This window comes from Dicentrarchus labrax, unplaced genomic scaffold (genome assembly GCF_905237075.1).
Source record: "Dicentrarchus labrax unplaced genomic scaffold, dlabrax2021, whole genome shotgun sequence".
NCBI lineage: Eukaryota > Metazoa > Chordata > Actinopteri > Moronidae > Dicentrarchus > Dicentrarchus labrax.
Window position 1 is genome coordinate 22,503,815 of NW_026136723.1, and position 22,239 is coordinate 22,526,053.

Consider the following 22,239-nt stretch of genomic DNA (forward strand, 5'->3'; position numbering starts at 1 on the left):
AAATTAAAACTCCTATATGGAAATTGATATTTGAATTTTTTTTTTGGTATGTTCAGAAGGACCAATAAAGGCTCCAGTTTCAAAGAATTGGAATTTTCTGACAATTATTTAATAGTTTGGGCTTTACAGGGTTAAATATAACATGAAATATCCATAAAATATGTCACATAATCAATTTAATGAATGACAGAAAATGGTTGGGGCCCTTTTTTAAAAGCCTTTAAATTAAAACCATAAATTATAATAATAATATACAGGTATTTATTCCCCCTAATGTTTCCTCTCTTATTGGTGTGTAATTGATAAAGCGGTGGATGAGTCAGAGAACATATATTGCAGCATGTGACTCTCCCAAACCTCCACGTTGCTCGCCGGCTGCTGTGTGTTGATGATGTGCAGAGGAGGAAGGAAAGAAAAGGAAAAAATACCCAACTTCCTTGTCATCGAGTGTCAACTCCGTCAGACGTTTTCTGTTCGCCACATTCAGCAGTTGTCAGTCGACTGAACCGGAGCGAATAAAGGCGCATTTAACAGCCCATGAGAGGATTTTAAGGTAAGTTTGTTTCTCTTGTTTCGTTAAGTTGACGCTCAAGTGAAACACACAATGAGACTTGTGTGTTTACAGTGGATCCACCACAAAATGAGAAGTTTCACTGTGATTTAATTCATTTAGATGGTGAGACAATGACAGAATATTCTTTGTTGTGATCGATTATTTCCTCTCTCACTTCTCATTTTATTATTTCTTATACCACATTAAACTTTTGTCGGATGGGTTAAAGATAAAACACTGCTGTGTCAGGACGTAAACATTTAGTCGATTTATAGATTTTGTTAGATTATGTTAATACTTTTGTCATACAAATTAAGTTTATTAGTCTGATACTTATCAAAACCAGCGTTACAAATGTATAAATTAAGTTATAATAATAGTAGTAATGTATGAATAAACAGGCAGGTGTAGTAAAAGAGGTAAAATGCTAATATTACAATTATAATTTTAAACTTTAGTCATTTAACTCACAAGGAATGTCAAATATTCACTAGTTTCAGCCTCTTAAATGTGATCATTCTCAACTTTTCTCTTTTTAAAAATCACTATAAAGTGAATATTTCTAACACAGTAAGACATTTGAAGACATCTTAGGCTCTAGGAATCTGGGATGGGCATTTTATAATGATTCTTTTTATAGACATAAAAATGACTCAATATAAATAAATATAAAATAAAATAATGTGATTTAGGACAAAATAAACGTGTTTAAGATAGAAAGAAGAAGAAAAATCAAGTCAACTTGAGATAAGTTGTATTAATTTACGTTTGCAAAGTTTCTGCAAAGTTTCATAATGAAACTAGGGCTCCAATAATGATTATTTTCATTTATTTCTTAATCAGTTCATAGTTTTTATCTATAAAATATGAAAAAAAACCCAAGAGGATGTGTTAAAATCCCTTGTTTTATCCGACCAACAGACCAAAGATATTCAGTTTATTATCATATATGACAAAGAAAAGCAGGTTTATTACTAAACTGTAATTAATGGATCATTGCTGTAGTCTTTCAGGTTTACAGTGACAGTTATAATGTGTTGTAATGTTTCCAAACAGGTGGGAAATGATCGTGAGCGAGGAGAGATGAACACTCTCTTCCTGTCAGCTCACCTGTGGAATAAAATCCCAAACGAGACCTCTCTGAACCTCACAGACTCTGACACTTCTGCATGGATCTTCCCTTCACTTCCCCGAGCTCCAAACTCCTCCCTTCGTCCCTCCCGTGAGAGCATGTTTCCCTGCGAACCTGACCCTTCCCCGGACCCCCAGCACCTGGAGGTCCAGCTGGACTTCTTCCACAAGCTCGGGTACTCCACGGCTCAGGTTCAGGCCGTTCAGCAGAATCTGGGCCCCAGCATGGACATAGATAAAGTTCTGGGGGAGCTAGTTAGGGTTGGGGCCAGTCGGAAGGCCAAGCAGGAGGCAAAGCAGGAGGCCAAGCAGGAGGCCAAGCAGGGGCCGGTGACCACCATGTCGGTGCTGGCGCCCAGAGGTGACGTCCAGCCTCCGGGCCCCACCCTGCTGATGCCTTTTACTGCATCATCTCCTCAGAGCCGAGAGGAGAGCGGTGAGGATGAAGACGCTCTCAGACCCGTCGTCATAGATGGGAGCAACGTGGCCATGAGGTGAGAGACTCCAGCTGATTGATTACTCCATCATGTGGCTGCACAATATGATAAAATAAAGCATATTGGGATTATTTTGACAGATGATTCATGAAGAGTGAGAATGACTAAACTGTGTCAAACAAACATGTTTTCTTACATCAGGAGAACAAGATATGTAGGCCAGAGTTGCCCTGCAGCTCTACAGTTAGTTCATTATAAAGCTGTTTGTCACTCCTTTTAACGTCATCGAAACATTGCAGCTTCTTCTTTGTATGTTGCACTTGGCTGTAATGCGAGTTTTGATAATATTGTGATAAATTAAGCAGCCCTATTTTTTTTAAATGCCCCAAATCCAGTGGTTGAATCTTCTCAAATGTGAGGATTTGCTGTTTTTCTCAATGTTTTTTTCCATTTAGATCTGCAACCATTAGGTTATTAGTGGATCGACAGAACATTAATCTACTATTTAAACTATATTTGACTATTTTTTTAAACAAAAACTGGCACTGAATATAAACTTCATAAACTGAGATATTTCTGTGGTATTCTTCAGGTTGGTTGCATCCTTAATTAAAACCTCTCCTGCTCTCACCTTTTCCCCGCCTTATTGCTTGAGGACAGGTAGGGACAGTATAATGCCACAACAAATGATTCAATGTCATTCACAGATGATTGATGATTGGCCAAGTGTTCACGTACGAGGAATCTGACCCCGGTTGCTCTCAATGTACACACACAGAAAAGTGTAAATAAACAGGACAACAAGCTCAACAAAATAGACATAAACTACAATACAAGGGAATATATGTAAACAACAACAATAACATTTGCAGACAATAAGACATTCGTTTCACCCTCCTCTTCCAAGACCTAAAATGCATCCTTTTCAGAGATTCACAAATTTTTTGTGACAAACTGTTCTGAGCTCGTAAAGATAATTACGGTTTGTAAGAGAAAAATGAGTGAGCGGAAAGAGAGAGGTGTGTAAACTCTGTGTGTGTGTGTGTGTGTGCAGAGACGACACGCCCCTCTGTCCTCTGGCCTCTCCCGACCGGGGCACACCTGTTCAGACAAGTTGCAGACAGGCAGCATGAGTATGCAAATCAGAGCACAAGCGTATATGAATGCCTTCTTGTTTCCTTAAAGACAAACACTTCTTATAGTGAAAACACCTCATTTTGACAGAAACAGGCCTTACAGCATTTTAATGCCACCGGCTCTCCTGTAAGTACCTTCTGTCTGTCATTGTGCCATTTGTCTGTTGCTTTAAGCGCTTCCAAAAAAAGGCCTCAAGGGGCCTCCTGAACGTTGAATGTATATTTAGTTGTTGTGCTCATGTTTAAATGGTTGCTTCTCACAGATTTGAAGTCAGCAAGGAGATAAGGTGAACTGCTGCCAAGCTAAACACCCAGAAGGGTTTAAACCACAAACCCGAGAATCAGTATTTTGTGGGTTTCTGCATTGGAGAAGATAAACCTGAAGAGACAAGATTTTAAAAAAAAAATTCACATATTATGTAGTTTTTTGCAGATGTTTCACAATTTTTTTTTTTGCCTTTTTATTGTGAAATACTGGACAATTTTCCTTTTCAGGCCTAAAATTTAAAAAAGGGGAACCTCAGTCTCTGGTTTGAATGCAACCTGGGAATAGTTCAACAATTTAGACAACTTTCCTTTTCTTGTAGGAGTCTCTGCTATCTTCCTGCAGACCATTCAACTCCCTGTGTTATTCTTGTACACTTAACTTTAATTAGTGCGCTTTTAAAGGCACTGCTGGACTGATTGTTATTATATGTTGAGGTCTGGATTGAGTCAGGCTGCCTGTTCTCTGTTTCCAGCCTTCACGGTAAGCTAAGCTAACTGTCTCCCACTCTCAGCATTGATCTCCTCGTCTATATAAAGAGGTGTAATGAGCCACAGAGCCGAACTGTGATTGATTTATTAATTGTACCTCTTGGCAGGGTTGCAGCTTGTTGAGGTAAATCCCCATAAAACATGTTCCTCCTGACACCGAAGGTATTTTATTGGCTGTGTTTATTGACAGCATACACGATTCTCTGTTTTCTTTTCACACCAGTTCACTCACAGTGAACAAACGCGATCGGGAACGTGACTGCGTTTGTTGTAGGGAAATATTATCACAATATTATTGACGTTTGCAGAATACAGGTAAAAATATGTGACAAAACAGCTTTATAATGAATTAATGTCATGCTGCAGAGATTCCCCGACCTACAAATCTTGTGAACATCAGTAAAAAAAACATATTCCTTTGTCTTTTCTTCTTCTTTTGTGAGGTTTTACAACCAGTGAACGATTGAATGTGGTTTATCACACTTACATTTACATTTTATATAATTATTTTAGGGATACATAATTAATTATGATGTTTTTTAAAATTAGTTTTAAAAATCTCACATACGCCCTGCAGTACTCCAAAGTACCTCTAGGGGGGTATGCCTACCATTAATTACGATTTTTGTAAATTCACTGATTCAGATTCTGTATTTTAGCCTGTTCGATTGACGATTAATCAATTGGCTGTAAATAAATCTGCCACACTTTAAATAATTCATTCATAATTTTACATTTTATACGCAAACATGCCAGAAATTCACTCGTTCCAGCTTCTCAAATGTGAATATTGGCTCTTGTCTTAATTTTCTATTAATGTAAATTCAATATCTTTTGCCAATTAAGCAAATTTGAAGATTTTTTAAAAACAATTTTCTGACATTTTAATGCTAAAGAATGAATTGATTAATGGAGAAAATAAACATCAGGTTTACATAGTAATACATAATACTAATAGCATACTTACTTACTAGAAGTTTGTTTAATTGTTAACGTGTGAATGTTTTCTGTTTTTCCTTTCATTCATTCATTCAGCCATGGGAACAAGGAAGTTTTCTCTTGTCTGGGAATCCAGTTGGCTGTGAACTTCTTCCTGGACAGAGGCCACACTGAAATTACCGTGTTTGTTCCATCATGGAGGAAAGAGCAGCCCAGGCCAGACGCTCCCATCAGAGGTAAGAAGCAGGGAATTTTTCTACTTCCTTCTATTCGTGGAACCGTAACAGACACAACACTGTCCTCATTGTGAACAAGTAAACCGAGGCGTGGTGTGAGCGCTGTGAGGATTTTGTGTTTAGGAAAGCAGGTTGTGCAACGTTCTTTTTTTTTTTTTTATCATGTTTGAAATGATACCTGGAATTAGTTCTTGATTAATTAAAACATTTAGAAGTAACACAAACTGTAGTTCCTTAAACGGCCACTTGATGCTGGCTCCAGACGTGAGTCAATCAACATAAGGCCTCATGTTGAACTAAAACAACTATACTCTACATCTTTGTGTTTTAAAATGGATAAAACGAGACATTTAAACACAGTCAACTTGTGATTTGAAGCTTTCACTATTTTTATAGATATTTAATAGACGTAAAACCAGGGTTAGCGCAGGACTCGCTCACTATAATGACTACTGGAGGAAAACCAAGCAGAATTTGAAATTAGTTTTGCTTTGAATAGATCTGAAAGTCAGAGTAAAGATTAAAGAGCTGAGTTGAATTTGCCAAAATGGGAAATACCCCATGTAGGTTTTTTCTCTCTCCAAATGCTCAGTAAATGAGCCGTATCTGTAATCTGTGTAGCCTGTAACTCGAGATAAAAATGTAGGGTTTTTCCGCTGGTTGGTGATGCCAAGAGATAACGAATGATTTGAATTGTCGCCGTCAGTGATTCTGTTCTTTGGTGGCCTACATTTGGAAGCGGCTACTGACACCGCACTGCTTGTTTGCTTTATGTAGATGAACAGATTTCTCACTAAGATAAATCGATTTTTTTTACATGATGGAGTTTTACAGCTCTCAGTTAATATTTAACGAGGTCAAAGCTGTCTGCTGGGAAAAACCCAAATAACAGTGGCTTCCTGAAGGGTTTGTGTCGTTCTTTGTAGGCGGCTTTAATCAGTATTTTTTTTATAATAGATGCATCCTGACAATGTGATAATCTGAAATGGGTCTCTTGTGCAGCACCTACAGAGGATTATCACCTAAACTCTGCAGCTCCCCCTCGGCTCCACTGGGTTTTATAGAGAGTTTCAGCTCGTTGTTTAGCTGCCTGGCTGCAACTCGACTGCTTTGGTTCACTCTCACCGGTCTCAAAAAGAGTTCAGACACAGTTAGAGACTAGCTGGTGGAGCTTTAAGAGCCAGATATTTCCCTCAGGAGTTGGTGGAGACCAAAAACAAAGCTAAAAGAGAGTAAATATTGGACTAAATGATGAATGATGATGTTGTTCCACTACTGCTGGATGTGTAAGTAAGTTTACTTACTTAGGTTATTGCAGGTTTAATAAATCATGTTTTTGAGTCCTTCTCAACTCAAAAACATGTTTTTCTTCTTTGTTCCTACAGTTTTATATCAGAGCTTCACTGTGCAGGATGATTTATGTTCAGAGTTTGACACTAGAAGGATGTTTTTCACATTCATCAACTGACAGTTTCTCTGCGCTCACTGAAAATCTGATTTTAAAGGGGCGTCACAAATAGTTTGAAAGTCAATCCTGGTCCAGTTTGCTACTTCAACTACAAATGTGATGTAGAAACTTGAAGCTTCCAGTGCGCAAACACTGAGAATGAGGAGTTTACAGTGAAGTAGGAGACAGCAGAAAAGGATTTTTAAAGGATTTTAATGTTTAAACAAAAACTAAAACACAACTCCGCCCACACCAGTTCATCTTTCCCAGAATGGGGGAATAAATTAGCTCCATAAAATGCTTCTTTATAAAAGAAAAATAGATATTTATATAACTGTACACCTTATCTATACAGCGTAAAGACAGACAGCGTGGAAAGAAGGGAAATTACACTATTGTTTGCAGAAATAAACCCACAACAGACACACATTGTTGTTCCAGGCAGACTATTATTGTATATATGTGTTAATACATGTCTTCAATGTGACTTTATATTGGCAGATCAGCAAATTCTGAGAGACCTGGAGAGGAGGAAGATTCTCGTGTTCACGCCGTCGCGGCACTTTGCAGGCAAACGGGTGGTCTGCAATGACGACCGCTTCATTGTCAAGCTGGGCTTTGAGTCCGACGGCATCATCGTGTCCAACGACATGTACCGGGACCTTCAGGCAGAGGTGCCAAAGTGGAAGCGTTTCATCGAGGAGAGGCTGCTCATGTACTCCTTCGTTAATAACAAGTTAGTTCAGCTTCTCTGGCTGCTTTAAAAAAAACGTTACCACAGGCAGGTTATAAATCAGTCAATCGTGTGAAGTTATAAGTTATAGACTTATGTTTGAACTTCACCCTGACGCAGGTTTATGCCTCCTGATGATCCTCTGGGCCGCCATGGACCAACCCTGGAGAACTTCCTGCGAAAGTTTCCAAAGACTCAGAAAAAGCTGCCATGCCCTTATGGTGAGAAACCCGTGTAACACATTTCTGGTCCTGCCTAGATTTGTTATGCCTCGGCCTCGGGGGGTATTACGTTTTTATTATACTTTGATTTATGACCAAATGTACGTAATAATAATAACTAAGGCAGTCTCACTCAGTAGTACAGCTCACATGGTGAACAGGGTAAACATTAAGCATATCAACGGTTAAAGAGCACAGCATCTCAGACCAAACTAAACGAGTGAGCGCTACCGCCCACCAGACTCCATTGACAAAAACACAAATTTTGACTCACAGATCATAAAACATACTTCAAAGACAAAAAAAATTCCCCATAAGAGTCTCTGTTAGTCTTTCCACTGTTCCAACAATAGAGTCTGTTTGGTCAAATCAATCATTAATTCACAGAGTCAAATAGGCAAGTTGTTTGCTGTTATAATGTTCTAAATCTTGTGTATATAACCACAGAAACGGGGTTAGCGTAACGGCTAATTGTACTGTAAAGTATGTGATATTTCTAGTGAATGGGCTGAATCCTGCTTTAAAATGTTGTTTATGATTACAAAATTGTCCTTTAAGAGTTTTTTTAACATATAAAACAGTAAAAAGTTAAACATTAGCATGTTAGCATTGTGATTGTGAGAATATTAACAGGCTGACGTTCGCGTGTCGCTCACAGAGTCGCCCAGAGTGGCTGTAGACTCTCATTTTAGTTTGAAGATCATCAGCACTAATAAAATCCTTTGTTTCCTTCTTTCAGGGAAGAAATGCACTTATGGGATCAAATGTAAATTCCTCCACCCCGAGCGAGCCAATCAGTCCAACCGCTTGGTCGCCGACGAGCTTCGAGAGAATGCTAAGCACCCTTCCACTGCTCAGAAGCAGCCTTCAGCTCGCTCGAGTCCCGTGCCCGGACAGAGCCTCGCATTGGTGGAGGATATGGCAAAGAAACTGACTCTGGGACACGAGAGTGGCTCCTTAAAGAAAGACCACAAAAACGAAAACGTGGCTCAGGTGAAGACGAGTCACCGCAAGAGAGCCACAACTAGAAAGGAGAAAACCGGCCAACACTCGTCTTCTGACCATGGCTCAGTGCGACGCAGTGGCTCTCAGGAGCAGCTGGACTCTGGTTTAGGCTCCATAGACAGTCAGCCAATGGAGGCTCCTTGGAGTGATCCCCAGTACGGTGGGCCGACGTACGGGAGCTCCCAGCACACCCACAATGTAAGACAGCCGTACTGCCTTCCTAGAAGTGCACCGTGCAGCTGCTGCTCACATGGCCTTTCCTCTCAGGGGTCCATAGCGGCCTTCCAGCACCAGAACCAGCACCACAACCAGCATTACAGCCTCGGGCCTGTGAGCAGCCGCAGCGCGGACGTGGTTCCCTACGGCCGACCTCATTACGCCAGCTACGGAGCATACCCGGTCAGCATACCCGCGTACAGTCTCACGCAGACAGCAGCAGCAGCAGCAGCAGCAGCAGCAGCAGCAGCAGTACTGGTCCGATCCATTCGGGGCTCACCCTCCAGCCCGCAACCTGCCGAGGGTGAGCTCACATTGGGAGCCTCCGCAGGGGACACAGCCGAGTCCCGCCGGTGAGGAGGAGCGAGAGGTTGTCCGGAAGAAGCTCCTCGCCATTTTTGGTGCCCACTTGGTGGACACGGCCATGGAGCGTTTTCCTCAGGTGATGGATCCACAGATGCTGGTGGCTGAGATCCTCATGCTGCAGAGTCAGAACCGGTCCCTGAGGTGAGACGAGGGCTGGGGGTCCGATCTGAAACCCCCCTCCCTTGCGTCTTCCAGTGGAAAGACTGAAAAGGCCGTAGAAGCCGAATTAAACATGAGTTTATGTTATTTCTTGTATTGTGGTATCCACCTTGCTATATTTGAATGCTTTGAACTGCGTAAGTTGCCCCAGTGAACTGGATACAAGGAGAACCAGTATGAAGTTGATACAAATTGTATCTTTATTTAAGCATTTACAAACAGTGTGCAATTTATTAGGTACAATCAACTTTCCTGTCATAACATCTACTTTTATTTCTCAGCGGCGTTAATTAGACGTTACTGTGAAATGGATGAGATGAATGAAAGGTCTTTGTGTCATATTGGCACTGAACACCGCCTTCACAGCCAATAGTTTCATAGGGTTGGGCCTTAATGAGCATCAACCCTGCAGTGAAAGTGTCATGAATAAATAATACTATTATTATGTACATTTTAATAAAGGCTATACTTTATGTGAGTAATAACTAATCGAATTAAAAACTGGCTTTATACACCCAGTTTTGTTTATTTAATGCGTTTTTGCATTTGTTATTGATACGTGAGTTAGGGACAGAAATGTTTGACAGTGTTTAATGTATTGTTACGTATTTTACATGAGGGCAAATTTATAGACCGTCGACTGAGTACGACAAACCTGGAATGTTCTTGTATGTGTTATGAATGTTGCTTTCTATGAAATAAAAATAAATCTTTTGTAATTAACTCTCATGGTGATTTATGACTTTTTGACAGTACAGACACTTTGTGGGTGTCTGTGTGAGTCTTGTCTGCACAAGTAGATCCTGTCATCACATTCACATGTTTTCATACCTAAAAATCTTATTTAGAAAGACATACACAAGTAAAATGTGTTTTATTGTTTTCTTTATTTTAATACTTTATTGTTATTTCACACAATTGTCTTGCTCCAGTTTTTCAAAAGTTTGTTCAATTGTGTTGTACTGTTTCTGTGTACTTGGCACCTGCGTCACGGCTGTCACATGCAATTTATAAAAGATTTATCATTCCTCGTAAAGTACTAATCAAAATATATTCCACTTTCTGACGTTCTTTGGACACGTAAACAATGTGTGTGTGTGTAGTTGGAGCCTTATTCACATCCTCTCAAGCAACTAGTCTCTGTAACATTTCCCACTTAATGTATTATATTCATGTATGTTTTCATGCCAGAAGATTGTTTTGGTTTCCAACTAAAGATCATTTTCACCATCGATTAATCTGCTCAATCGAACAGGAAAGTATCGAATCGGCCCATAAAATCAGGATGATGTCTTCAATATTCAATTTACCAACATATAAAACAGAGAAAAGTCATTACAAAAGAGCATCTGGAACCTGGAAATGTTTGATGTACTTCCCCAGCTTACACTGAAAATGAATATTGACTGAATACATATTAACTCACTCTAAATACACATTACAGGAACACAGAGGTACACAAGAGAGGATGTGGACCAAAGGAAATGTTCTCCCTAACCCCTCCATATGCAGATCCTGTGACAAAATAAAACTGATGGTTAATCATAAATTAGGTCCCTGAAGAAATAAAATATATATATATATGTATGAATACACTATATCATTAATGAAAATATAGTAAAAGAGGGCCATACAAACATGCACCAACATGTTAAATAAATATTAAATATAAATATATATAATATAAAATTTTCTTTTCACAGGACACATGTCAATCTGTCCTCCCTACAAATAGTAGAAAACATGTTAAATATTGCTCATTTTTGAGCGCTGTCTCTTGTTATTTCCTATTTATTTTCTGTTTATATATTAAGTTGAGTCCCCTGACTTGGTTGCACCCACTACCCTCAATATTGCCACTGGTTTCCCAACCTTTTTCCTTAAGGGACTCCTTTTCTAACATTTAGTAAATGGATTAACTGACATATTTTATAGATATTTCATATTATAATAAAAACTGTAGAATGAACCCAAATAGTGAACTCTGCGACTGCAAGTTGTATGTGTACGTTGTGTGTTGTTTCACAATTCACTGTCTGTATTATGTATTTTTATTTTCTTCACAGAAGTGAAGCAAATGCAGAGATATCGGTGAGTTTTCTTACACTCCTTAAAATCAAGGTGGACTCGTGACCCCCTGTAAAGCTTTGGCAACCCCTAGTGGGGGTCCCAGCCCCCAGGTTGGGAACCACTGGTCTATAACCGTAGTTACGCCCTAAAAATTCAGTAAATTCCCTCAGGTTCATTAAAAACAAAGTAACAAGCCTGTAAAAGGAGGAAACTACATCAGTACAGCAGCAAAGTATTTGTACTTCCCAGCTCAGTATCTAAGTACAGTAAATTTGTGAACTTTATTTAGTTATTCTGACTATGTGCAAATAAGCTGAGAAGTACATGCACGACTATATTTGCAAAACAGGTTTGATGTCTCGGCGTAGCGCTGATGCCTGTGTACTCAAAACATCTCACAGTGTCAACGGGTATTGGTGTTGCAGGTTGAAACCAACATTGTTCAAAAACTTGTTCTCCAACACAAAACCACAACTGAGAGAAACAAAAGCAGCACCGGTCGGTATGTGTTTGCAAGAAGATCAGATAATAATCACAGAGGTGGGAGTTTCATTTTAAATCAGTTACTTACAAATGGGGAGGGGGAAAAAAACTTCCATGAGCTCATCCACAGTCAACACATACTGTGTTTACACAGTGTCGAATATAACGAGCACTGTGGTCAGTAATTACTTCATGTATTGTTACGAGCATTTAGTCTAGGGATAATTAGCAATCAGACAACAAGCCTCTGGAAGGAAAACAGAAAGAAAACCTCTAACATTGATATTTATGACTCATTCACGGAAACAGTTTGACACTGATGTACTTCCCCTGATTACAATGAAATTTAATACTGACTGAATAGATATTAACACACTATACACACATACCGAAGAAAATGTTGCTTTTGTCTAATTTTAGATCTTTTGAGATTAAATAAAACTGACTGTGTGAATTAGGCCACTCAAGCCCATAAAACATGTGTATATATATACACTATATTATTAATGAAAATATAGTGAAATATGCACTTTTTAACGTGTTAAATAAATATTTATGTACAATATAGTTAAAAAAAATTTAGGTGATGTTAGATCACGCCATGTCAGGAGGAGACTTTAGAGCCAAGATTTGGCCTGCAGGCGCTGGGAAGGGCTCTTTTCAACATGTAAATATTAACAGTCGTGTTCTTTGATGCACAATTTTTTGTGTGTGTGTTTATAGCAAAGCCTATTTAAAATGATAATTAACCTATTGAGAAGTCAGGTCAGGTCAGGTATAGCATAATAAAACACAAAACAACTAACCTAACAACGGGGCGCTGCCGATGAGAGGGGCTGCAGCACCCCCAGAAATATGGCATAATGATAACAAGTAGTTCCTAAAAATGTTTAAACTTGTAGGGACTTTATGGATTTACATGTGTTTGTGGTATTTATGGCAGGAAAATTGGTTTTATCCAGTAAAATGTTACAAAAAATTGTGTAAAAATAAACATTAATCTCATGCATTTAGCATTTAGTAAGACATCATCATTACAGACTAACTTTCTCTCAGCACCCTCAACTCTGGCTTACTTTAGCGTCTCTTTGGAAACAAGAGTTGCAGAGGTTGGTGCGACTGTATCGTTCCACATTATGACTGTCACCATGTCTGTTTATTGGAGCCAGCAGCAGTAATGTACAAACATTTTGAATGTATTCAGGGCTGCTTAGGCTCACCTGGTCAAACACATTCTCCTATTATAGCTAAAAAATACACTAAAATATGTTTCTGAAAATATTTTAAGCAAGAAATAAGCACCGCAGTGACAGAATCTGTTTATATTCTTTTTAACACCGCCTGGCTTGTGCATCCCCAATGACTGGAGAGCAAACTGGAGCTCAAATTTGATTGGCCACTTGAAGCTAGAGTGACAGTCGCTGCTATAATATGAAACTAGATAGACCTAACGCATCCGTTGGTACCAACCATGTCATGCTGGAATGCCGGGAAGGGGGCAAAATAATGCTCCAAAGTTAGGCATTTTGGGGAAACTGGCCAGTTTCAAAAGGGATCTCTTGACCTCTGACCTCAAGATATCTGAATGAAAATGGGTCTCCCTTTTGCAGACATACCTACTCTATATTAATCCCATATAGTTTTGGGCAAACAAACATTTGCATGTGGTATAAATGTGTAACTGTATTGGAATATTTCTGCATACTGAGGTCCATAAACAGTGTTGGAATTAGATAAACTGGGAACGACTGGAAAGCTGAGACACAAACTTCATAAACAGTATATAATAGGATAGGATGACTGAAGGTTCACACAGGTGAGATCTCACAGGCCTTTAATGTCATAATATTATATGAAGTTACTGTTTGTCAGCTGGTTAGCTTAGCTTAGCTCAAAGACTGGAAACAGGGGGAAACTGCTAGCATGACTCCATCCAACGAGGATGAACACTTAATGCAACCACACGATATATACACTGTATAGTCATGTATGTACTGCATTCAGATTAAGTCTAAAATACTGCTGATAATCAAAAAGTTTGACACCAGAAGAATGTTTTTCACATTCATCTGCTGAAAGTGGAACGTTTCTCTTTGAAAATCTGATTTTAAGAGGCATCACAAATAGTTTGGAAGTCAATCCTGGTCCAGTTTGCAACTTATACAAATGTGATGTAAAATGGTCTTTTTAAGGATTTTAATGTGGACGTATCATTCGCACATTATTGTCCGTAGGGGATCTTTAAAACTGCGATAAGGCAAATTTGTTATCAAACTGTTGCTTATTTACGCATCCAGCAGCAGCTTTCTCATTCATTTGACTTTATTAATCGTATTTCTGTCCAATATTCGCTCTTACTCTCACTTCTCTAACTGCTAAATGCTCCACTATGTTGTCAGTCTGCTGTTTGGTGTTTGTGAACCAGCAGTAAAGTTGCAGCCAGAAGGATAAACAACGAGCTGAGACTCACCACAGAAAGTCCTAACACATTCTTAAAAAATATTGGCTACACTCCTTTAAATTTAAAACTAATAAGACAAAACGTAAGAATAACACACGTGTGGGTGAAAAGCCTCAAACAAAAGAACGGAGGTTCTCTCTCAGTTATAAGGGCTGGACTCGCATACTTTGGCTCAGCACGCTGTTCCTTTTCACGAGTCTGTAAAAATGCCTTCTTGAAGCATGACTCATGTTCTGTCTGTACCACAACCTTAATATGCAAATACTGAAGTTGGTGTACATGAAAGGAGACGCTCCACTGCCAGCGCACAAGTCGAGACAGGACGTGCTGTTCATATCTTTTTAACTTTAAATAAAAGCAGGTATGCCACAGAAATACTAAAGTCCTGCATTTTATTGCATTATCATTAATATATGATTAAAGTACCAGATGCAGCTGGTAAAGGTGGAGCTAATATAACAACTGTATATACTTCCCAACCTTTTCCCTTTTCTAGTATTTATTAAACTGACATATTTTATGGATATTTTCATATTATATTCAAAACTGTACAATGAACCCAAACAGTGAACTTTGAAGTCAAGTTTGTTTAAAGCAGATTTTTTCCTGTTCCTATGTTTTTCAATCATTTAACAATCATACAGACTTAATAGACTTATTTTCTGACAGATTTTGTGTTTTCTTCTCATTGTTCTATCGGCCCTTATCGGTTGTTTTAACTTTTCTAACGCAGGTCGAGGCTGTTTGTCAGAGAGTGAAAGTTCTGTGAATATAGCTTGTGTTCAGATCTTCAAAGTTTATATCTTAAATAACTTTTAAATATTACAATTTAATTCAGTTTTCTTCCACAGAAATGAACAAAATGCAGAGATACAGGCCTACTGTGTATATTGTTTAAGTTTTCTTACACCCGTTAAAATGAAGAAGGCCCCGCGACCCCCCTGTTGAAGCTTTGGCGACCTCTTACCCTAACTCTAGCCCTCAGGTTATCATAATGTATTACCTGGTTTATATTTTGTATTTATAATCTGAATCTGCAAAGTAACTAATCAAGTCTAGTGAAATAAATGTAGTGGAGTTTAGTTTAATTTCTCCGTTCAGTTTAAAACAACAAAATTACAATGACAAGTAGAGTACAGTGTAAGGAGAGACAGAAAGTGGACTTATTCAAAGCTTAAAGGTCAAAATTCAGTTTTTGAAAACATAAAATTAACATACAGAAAAGACTATGACTACACTAAAAGTGGTGACAAACTAATAATAAGAATATATACAAACACAACAACAATAATGTCAATATAAAAGAACAAAATGTATGAAAAAAGTATATAAAGTACAAGTTCCTCAAAATTGTTCTTTTTTATGCATATTTGTATTCAAGAAAATAATATTGTACATAAACCACCTCTATACTGCTCAAAAAATAAATATATAAGACCTTATCTATACTGGGCAAGATAATACCAAACTACATACATAATAAAATAATAGTAAAAAAAAACTGTAAAATAAAATTAAACACACATTGATACAAGAAAACAAGGTTTACACAGGTTGACAGTTAAGTATATATACTTAAATACTTAAGTATATATAATTACCTGCATATAATTGTTCTTAATAACAGTACTTGAGTAAATGTACTTATTTCCATTCCACAACTGGATTTTAGTGAACTGGACATGTTCACATTTTCCGATACACCCCCATTTGAACGTGTTAAAGATAAAGTTCCTCATCATGTTAATTAACTTGGAAAGGAAGCTTAAAAGGGGGTCATGGCAGCGGATCTGACACCCAACCACCTACTTCTCTGCTCCGTATGCCCAGATAAGACATCTCTATCTGCCTCATTTAAATACTCTTCACATGCCACTTCCTTTGTAACTTCACGCAGTCCAGTTCAAAAGAGACTGTTAATTTATTGCAAAGTCTCTGGTTGCTTGTGTGCAACAATACATGGAAATATCAGCCAGAAACAAACTGCTTTGTTAGGTGGATTTGTTACTTTAAAAAAACTATTCCAGGTTCCAGATGTGTGAAAATGCCTCCTCCTGCTGGACTTAATGAATAAATGCAACAGTGCTTTTTTTATGCTTTGTGGATTCAGTAAAAAATTTAATGTTAAAGTAATTTCACTGCAAAACTTATTTATATGTCACAAAATAATTTATATGTATCCCTCTCTTATATGTGCATGTTGTAAATCTTAATACATAAAATGACTTATTAATATGTAATGTAACTATTTAGGCTCTTTCCTTATTAAGATTATTGTAATCTAAAGTATTTTTCATGCATTTGCACCATTTTGAGTGGCTTGAATTTTAAATCACATTATTATGTTACAAGAATACACTTTATATGGGCTTGTAAGTGTTGAATTAGAAACTACAGCTTGCTTCACTGAGTAAATGAGTCGTTTTTAAAAGTTCAAAAGGACCAAAAAGCTACTAGAACAATAAGAGGACATCACTGAATTTGTTAATCAAGGAATCAAGGGAATGTATGTCAATGTATGTATGTATGTAATCATTACACAACAATAGGCTGTATAACAATATGAACATTTGTAGTTCAGTCAGAATATATATGTAAAAAAAAATATATATACATATAATATATAATATTTATATACTGAAAATAGGATAAGAAATACATTGTCAGGAAAGCTCATCTCATAAATCTTCATCAATGATCAATATTCACAGGAAATCATCTGCTCAACATCCAAATCGCTCGTTTTACACAAACTTCCTGCAGTGATTTTATTCCCTGTTTGAGTTTATTGTACAGTTTGTTGTCTGTTGTTCTGTTATTGTTATTATTATGCTTGAATATAACATGAAACATCCATAAAATATGTTGCTTAGTCAGTTTACTATTTCCTTAAGGAAAAAGGTTGGGAACCACTGGCACTGTTTGTTTTTAATAAACTTCATTACCCAGAATTCAAATGGAAATTATAATAATAATAGTTATTATTAAGATATAATTACATATTATATTATATAACATTATTACATTATATCTTAATGGCTCTATTGCGGAGGTGTTTTTTTTTTGTTTTTTTTTAACATAAACTCCATTACCCAGAAGCCAAATGGAAAACTCGCGCAGCCGCAGATCGAGTCGGTTTCATGACGCTGATTTTGTTGTCTTACCGCAGTCACTGTAGCTACTGCTCTGTCTCGTCTGCGGGAAATAAAGCACATGTCGCAGTTATGTAGCGCACAGAAGGAGGCCTCCACCCTCTAGCTGACGTTAGCTCATGCTTCATCGCTTGTGTCGCGAATTAAAAAACAAACTGCGGCTTCCGTCCGTCAACCGAGCTAGCTGACAACCAGCTAGCACAACAAGCTGGTGTGAGTTAGCGATGTGCTGCTGTTTGTTTGTTTCTCTCTCTCGTCTCGGCTAAAAGCTTTCTGCCGGGGCGGCCGACCAAGCTCAGTTTATAGATATATAAATATATATAAATATATCTGTGTGTTGTTGTTGGGGGGCAGAAAAGTGTCCGGATACGATGTGGCAAAGCGTCGGACTCACACTGCTGGTCATTGTGGCCACACTCGTCTGTGCGCTGCTCTTCATGCTGTTTGGTGAGTTAACTTTCATACTTACACACATTATTATTATTATTATTATTATTATTATTCACTGTTAAAGTCTAAAAGCTGACAGCAGCTGGTTGCAGCCTCCCTTAAATAAACACACTGGTTGAATGTTCGCGTTTGGGTTTGTACGGCAGGTCGGAGTGTGTTGGGTGTCTCTGACCTGCAGGTTTGGATTTCAGAGAGAGTTTCTATATTTATCAGAGGAGTGTGGCAGATGTCATAACACAAACATGGCTGCTCCTCTCCTCAAGACTGCAGGTGTTTGTTTACTCTGTGCATCCCCTCCTTCTGCCTGCACCTGGGCGGCTTTCACCTGCACAACACTGGCTTAACACACCTGTTGTTGTTGTTGTTGTTGTTGTTGTTGTTGTTGTTGTTTTGCAGGGAAACTAATCTGCAAACAAATAAGCATCTGTGCCTGTTACAGCTCAGTCTCTTCTCATCCTGGATGTGAGGCGTTCACTGCAGCAGGGGATGATAATTTCTCCAATATAGGAGTTGGAAATGTGCGTCCCTAGAAAATATGAACTGTTGTGTGTCCAGTTTGTGGCTCTGATGTAAAACCATTACTGGTACATTCAAGGTCCGGAGTTAAACAGCTGAAAGACATGAAAAGATGTATACTGCTGCACACAAAAAAAGAAGATTTTTAACTCATTTAATCACCAGAAATTACTTAACTTCTTGCTTGTGTTTCGTGTAATGGAAGAAAAATGTGAAATAATAAGAAGTAATGATTAATATAGAGAAATACTGTGAATAATAATGATTTTTAATTTTGCTACGTGTTGAAATTGAGTGAGAATGTGTCATTTCTGTCTGCTGTGTTTGGATTTGTAAATAGGGATGGGAATTGATAAGATTTTATTGATTCCAGTGCCATTATCTGCCTGTTTCTTTGATTCTTTATCAGTTCCTTTTATTGGTTTTAGGTCTTCAGCATCAGTGTAGAAATACCAAAAAGGGATTACAGAATTGATTTTCAGGATATTTACCCTCAGTAACGGACCCGCTGCTCGGTTGGGAAGCACTCGAGTGCGTAGAGTGTCCGATAAATGGTGTTTTAATCCATTTTGTGTGGACAGATATTTCAGCACATTACTGGTGTCTCCACTCTTACATGAAATCATCATTTAACGAACATTACAAGGAGTTTTGAGATGGAGCCACACTTTGGACTGTTTCTTCCTCCGTGCTGAGTTTGTCTTTGACGTCTGGCCATCGATAGGAGGAATTGATGAGCTCTGAGTCATATGATTTTGATGGATTGGACAGTTGGGAACTGATTTGTTGGCGTAAAACTCTCCTTTATCGTGCAGAATAAGTAGTCAGAGAATTTGAGGATGGCATTAAGTGGTGTTAAATGACCTTGATGAGCATTTATTTGTCAGAAAAACAAATGCTTATCTCTGTGTAGTGTATTGAGCACCTCTGGTTTAATAGATATCATTTTATCAGGCCTGTAAATGTCTGTTTTTTCCCTCTTCACCCCTCAGGTTGGTATGTAGTGTGGCAGCTCTTCCTGTCCAAGTTCAAGTTCCTGCGTGAACTTGTCGGGGACGCTAGCACGCCGCAGGCCGAGACGCAGCCGTCCGAAGCCAAGAGCGAACGCACGGCCAGCGCCCCGACACGAAATCGGCCCAGGACCGCACGCCAAAGAGTCGCCTCTTCAGAAAGCGCTTCATAGATCATCCAGACAGCCACTGTGTATCCTTCACATCCACTCACGAAAACGGCTCATCACCACGGCGTCTGCAAACGTCATGTGCGACCATCAGAGACCCCCCCCAACTGACCTTGCGCTCTACACTACACTTGTGGACACTCGGTAGTCAGCCCTCCTCTTCACCAGGACACTTTAAACTGGCCAGGCAGATCTCCTGGTTTCAAAGGGAAAAGCCATTACTGTCCATTTTTCTTTTATGTCATCTGTTCATAAGTTTAATTATGTGCAGCCGTGTAATGTACCGAGCACCGAGGCTGGGGCTCCGCTCGTGCTGCTCCTGTTATCCTGCAATAGTGACGGCCGGCTTTCGTGAGCTGGCCACGCTGCTTCCTGCCACCTAATGTGGAGCGTGACGATGCTCCGGTGCAAAAAGATGTATTAATCCTCTCGTGTACTTGTTTTAATCTTGTATTTTCACCAGAAGACTACTTTGAACAAAAGTAGGCAAATAATGTTCTACATCATTTCAACAACTGAAACAGTCATTTATACAACTGACAATTGTATTTTCTTTTTTAAAAAAAAACCTAACAAAGTGCAATGAAAGGAATGTTTATGCTGTCATTTTGTTGTTTCTTGCACAGTACACTCTGCGTATTATGGACTACCATCCAGTAGATAACGACCCAAAAGTCTCCACGGAAGATGACGAATGACACGGCTTCATTCCAGTTGTGTAAAATGTGACCTGCAACTTCTCCTTTGCCCCCCCTTTTTTTGTTTTGTCCTTTAAATAGATTTATACTTGAAGAGTCAGGAGAAAGTTTCAGGGACTGTTTGTGTTCAGAAGCAGCTCCACGCGTTATTAGCTGATCTCTAGGAGTGATGAAACGAGGCTCCCTGCTGCCCGAGTGGAGTCTGAACCCTCTCCCGTTCCCTGTGCCTCTGTCTGTACCTGTGCCTGTCTAAAAGGCATCCACTGTTTGTTACATGGCCTCCTTTTTTGTAATAGCTGACAGGAGCTTGGTTTCCATTACAGGTGCAAAGCAAAGCTGACCAGGGCCCTAGTTGATATTTATGTAATATTCTCCCTCCAGGTAAAACTCATGTAAACTCTTGCACCTTTTTGGTTTTGTTTTCTTCTCCAGTGGAGCAGGAGCTTCAAATAAATAATGCCATAAACATGTTGACCTGCTTGTTTATGAGGAAAAATAAACACACAGTGTGATTGATCCTAGGGTAATGAACATACGAAATACTTTATAAACTGCCTCAAACTGTATAAACAGGTGAAAATAACCACATATTATATATATATATATAACCTTTTGGAAATATATTGAATATCTTTCTTTTAACTACTTACAAGATATTTGATAGGATGAAGTTGTTATCTGCATTTTAAACTGTTCTCTGATGTTATATAGATCAAACCAACAATCCAGAAAAATGAAGAAAACAATCTTTAATGTTCGTTCAAACAGAAACTGTTTAACCTCAGTGGTGGGAAGTAACTGAGTACTTAAGTACAGTTCTTAAGTACTTGTACTTTACTTGAGTATTTTCATTTTCTGCTATAAAGTAATCAAAATAAGTTCCACTTTTACCAGTTCAAACATTAAAGTATTACATATTAAAGCTTCAGTACTTATAACGCAGTAATATAATATATATAATGCTTATATAGTGCTTTAACTTTTGGTTTTATTTTTAAGCTTGTGTACTTTTACTGACATCACATTTTAAATGCATTTGCTTTTACTTGTAAGACTATTTTTAAACTGTGGTATCAGGTAAAAGATCTGAATACTTCTTCCACATTGGACGATGATTATTGATGCATTAATATGTACTTCAGTTTATTATTGCAGCTGGTAAATGTGGAGCTAATTTTGATTTATTTTATGTGTATTACATTATATACTGCTGGGTAGTTTGGGGAATTTGAATAAAGTCATATTGATGTAATAATCTCATACTTTATTTTATTTGTTGCTTATATTTTGTATTAATCAAAATTAAAAATCAAATAAATGTAGAGTAAAAAGAGAATATTTGCCTCTGAATTGAAGTATAAAGAGTAAAAGTACAAATACAAGAAAGTTGTACTTTATTAAGCTTCTTTAAATAAGACATCAGTGGTCAATTAATCCAAACAGTATACTTTATTTTATTGTCATTTATAACGCAAGATTGTAGAATGAAATTCAGATGTTTCCCTTTATGCTACTTTAAAAAGTATAATTGTATTAATAATAGTAACTTATTGATTCATATGATGAATTGTTGAGGAAGAATTTGTCTCACAGCCTAAAAGAAGAAGCTGTCTTTAACAGAAAACAGAAACAAACAAGCAAACAAAAATTTAATGAATTATTATAATAATAAGGGGGTTTGATCAATGTATATAACGCAAGTAATTCACAAAGTCTTTTTAACATTTAAAGAAGATTTTTGAGTCATTCATAAATATAAAAAAGCTTAAAGCAACTTAAAATAACACACTTGTGAACTTCTCAAAACTACTTTAAGTACTTAAACTTTTCAATTTTGCCGACATGCTGCAGTTTGAACACAAGGTGGCAGTGTGGCACCGATATCAAACAGCAC

General features: G+C 38.0%; 2 protein-coding genes across 2 annotated transcripts; both read left to right on the forward strand.

Moving 5' to 3' along the window:
* Positions 1-376: 376 nt before the first annotated feature.
* On the forward strand, positions 377-10,058 carry zc3h12ab (zinc finger CCCH-type containing 12Ab). Its single transcript, XM_051390442.1, has 6 exons — positions 377-553; positions 1,610-2,178; positions 5,049-5,188; positions 7,137-7,371; positions 7,489-7,589; positions 8,329-10,058. Exons 2-6 carry the CDS (start codon positions 1,637-1,639, stop codon positions 9,165-9,167), a joined length of 1,857 nt encoding a protein of 618 aa, XP_051246402.1. The 5' UTR covers positions 377-553; positions 1,610-1,636; the 3' UTR covers positions 9,168-10,058.
* Positions 10,059-17,474: 7,416 nt separating this feature from the next.
* smim13 (small integral membrane protein 13) lies at positions 17,475-21,600 on the forward strand. Its single transcript, XM_051390445.1, has 2 exons — positions 17,475-17,948; positions 19,460-21,600. Exons 1-2 carry the CDS (start codon positions 17,873-17,875, stop codon positions 19,648-19,650), a joined length of 267 nt encoding a protein of 88 aa, XP_051246405.1. The 5' UTR covers positions 17,475-17,872; the 3' UTR covers positions 19,651-21,600.
* The last annotated feature ends 639 nt before the right edge of the window (positions 21,601-22,239 follow it).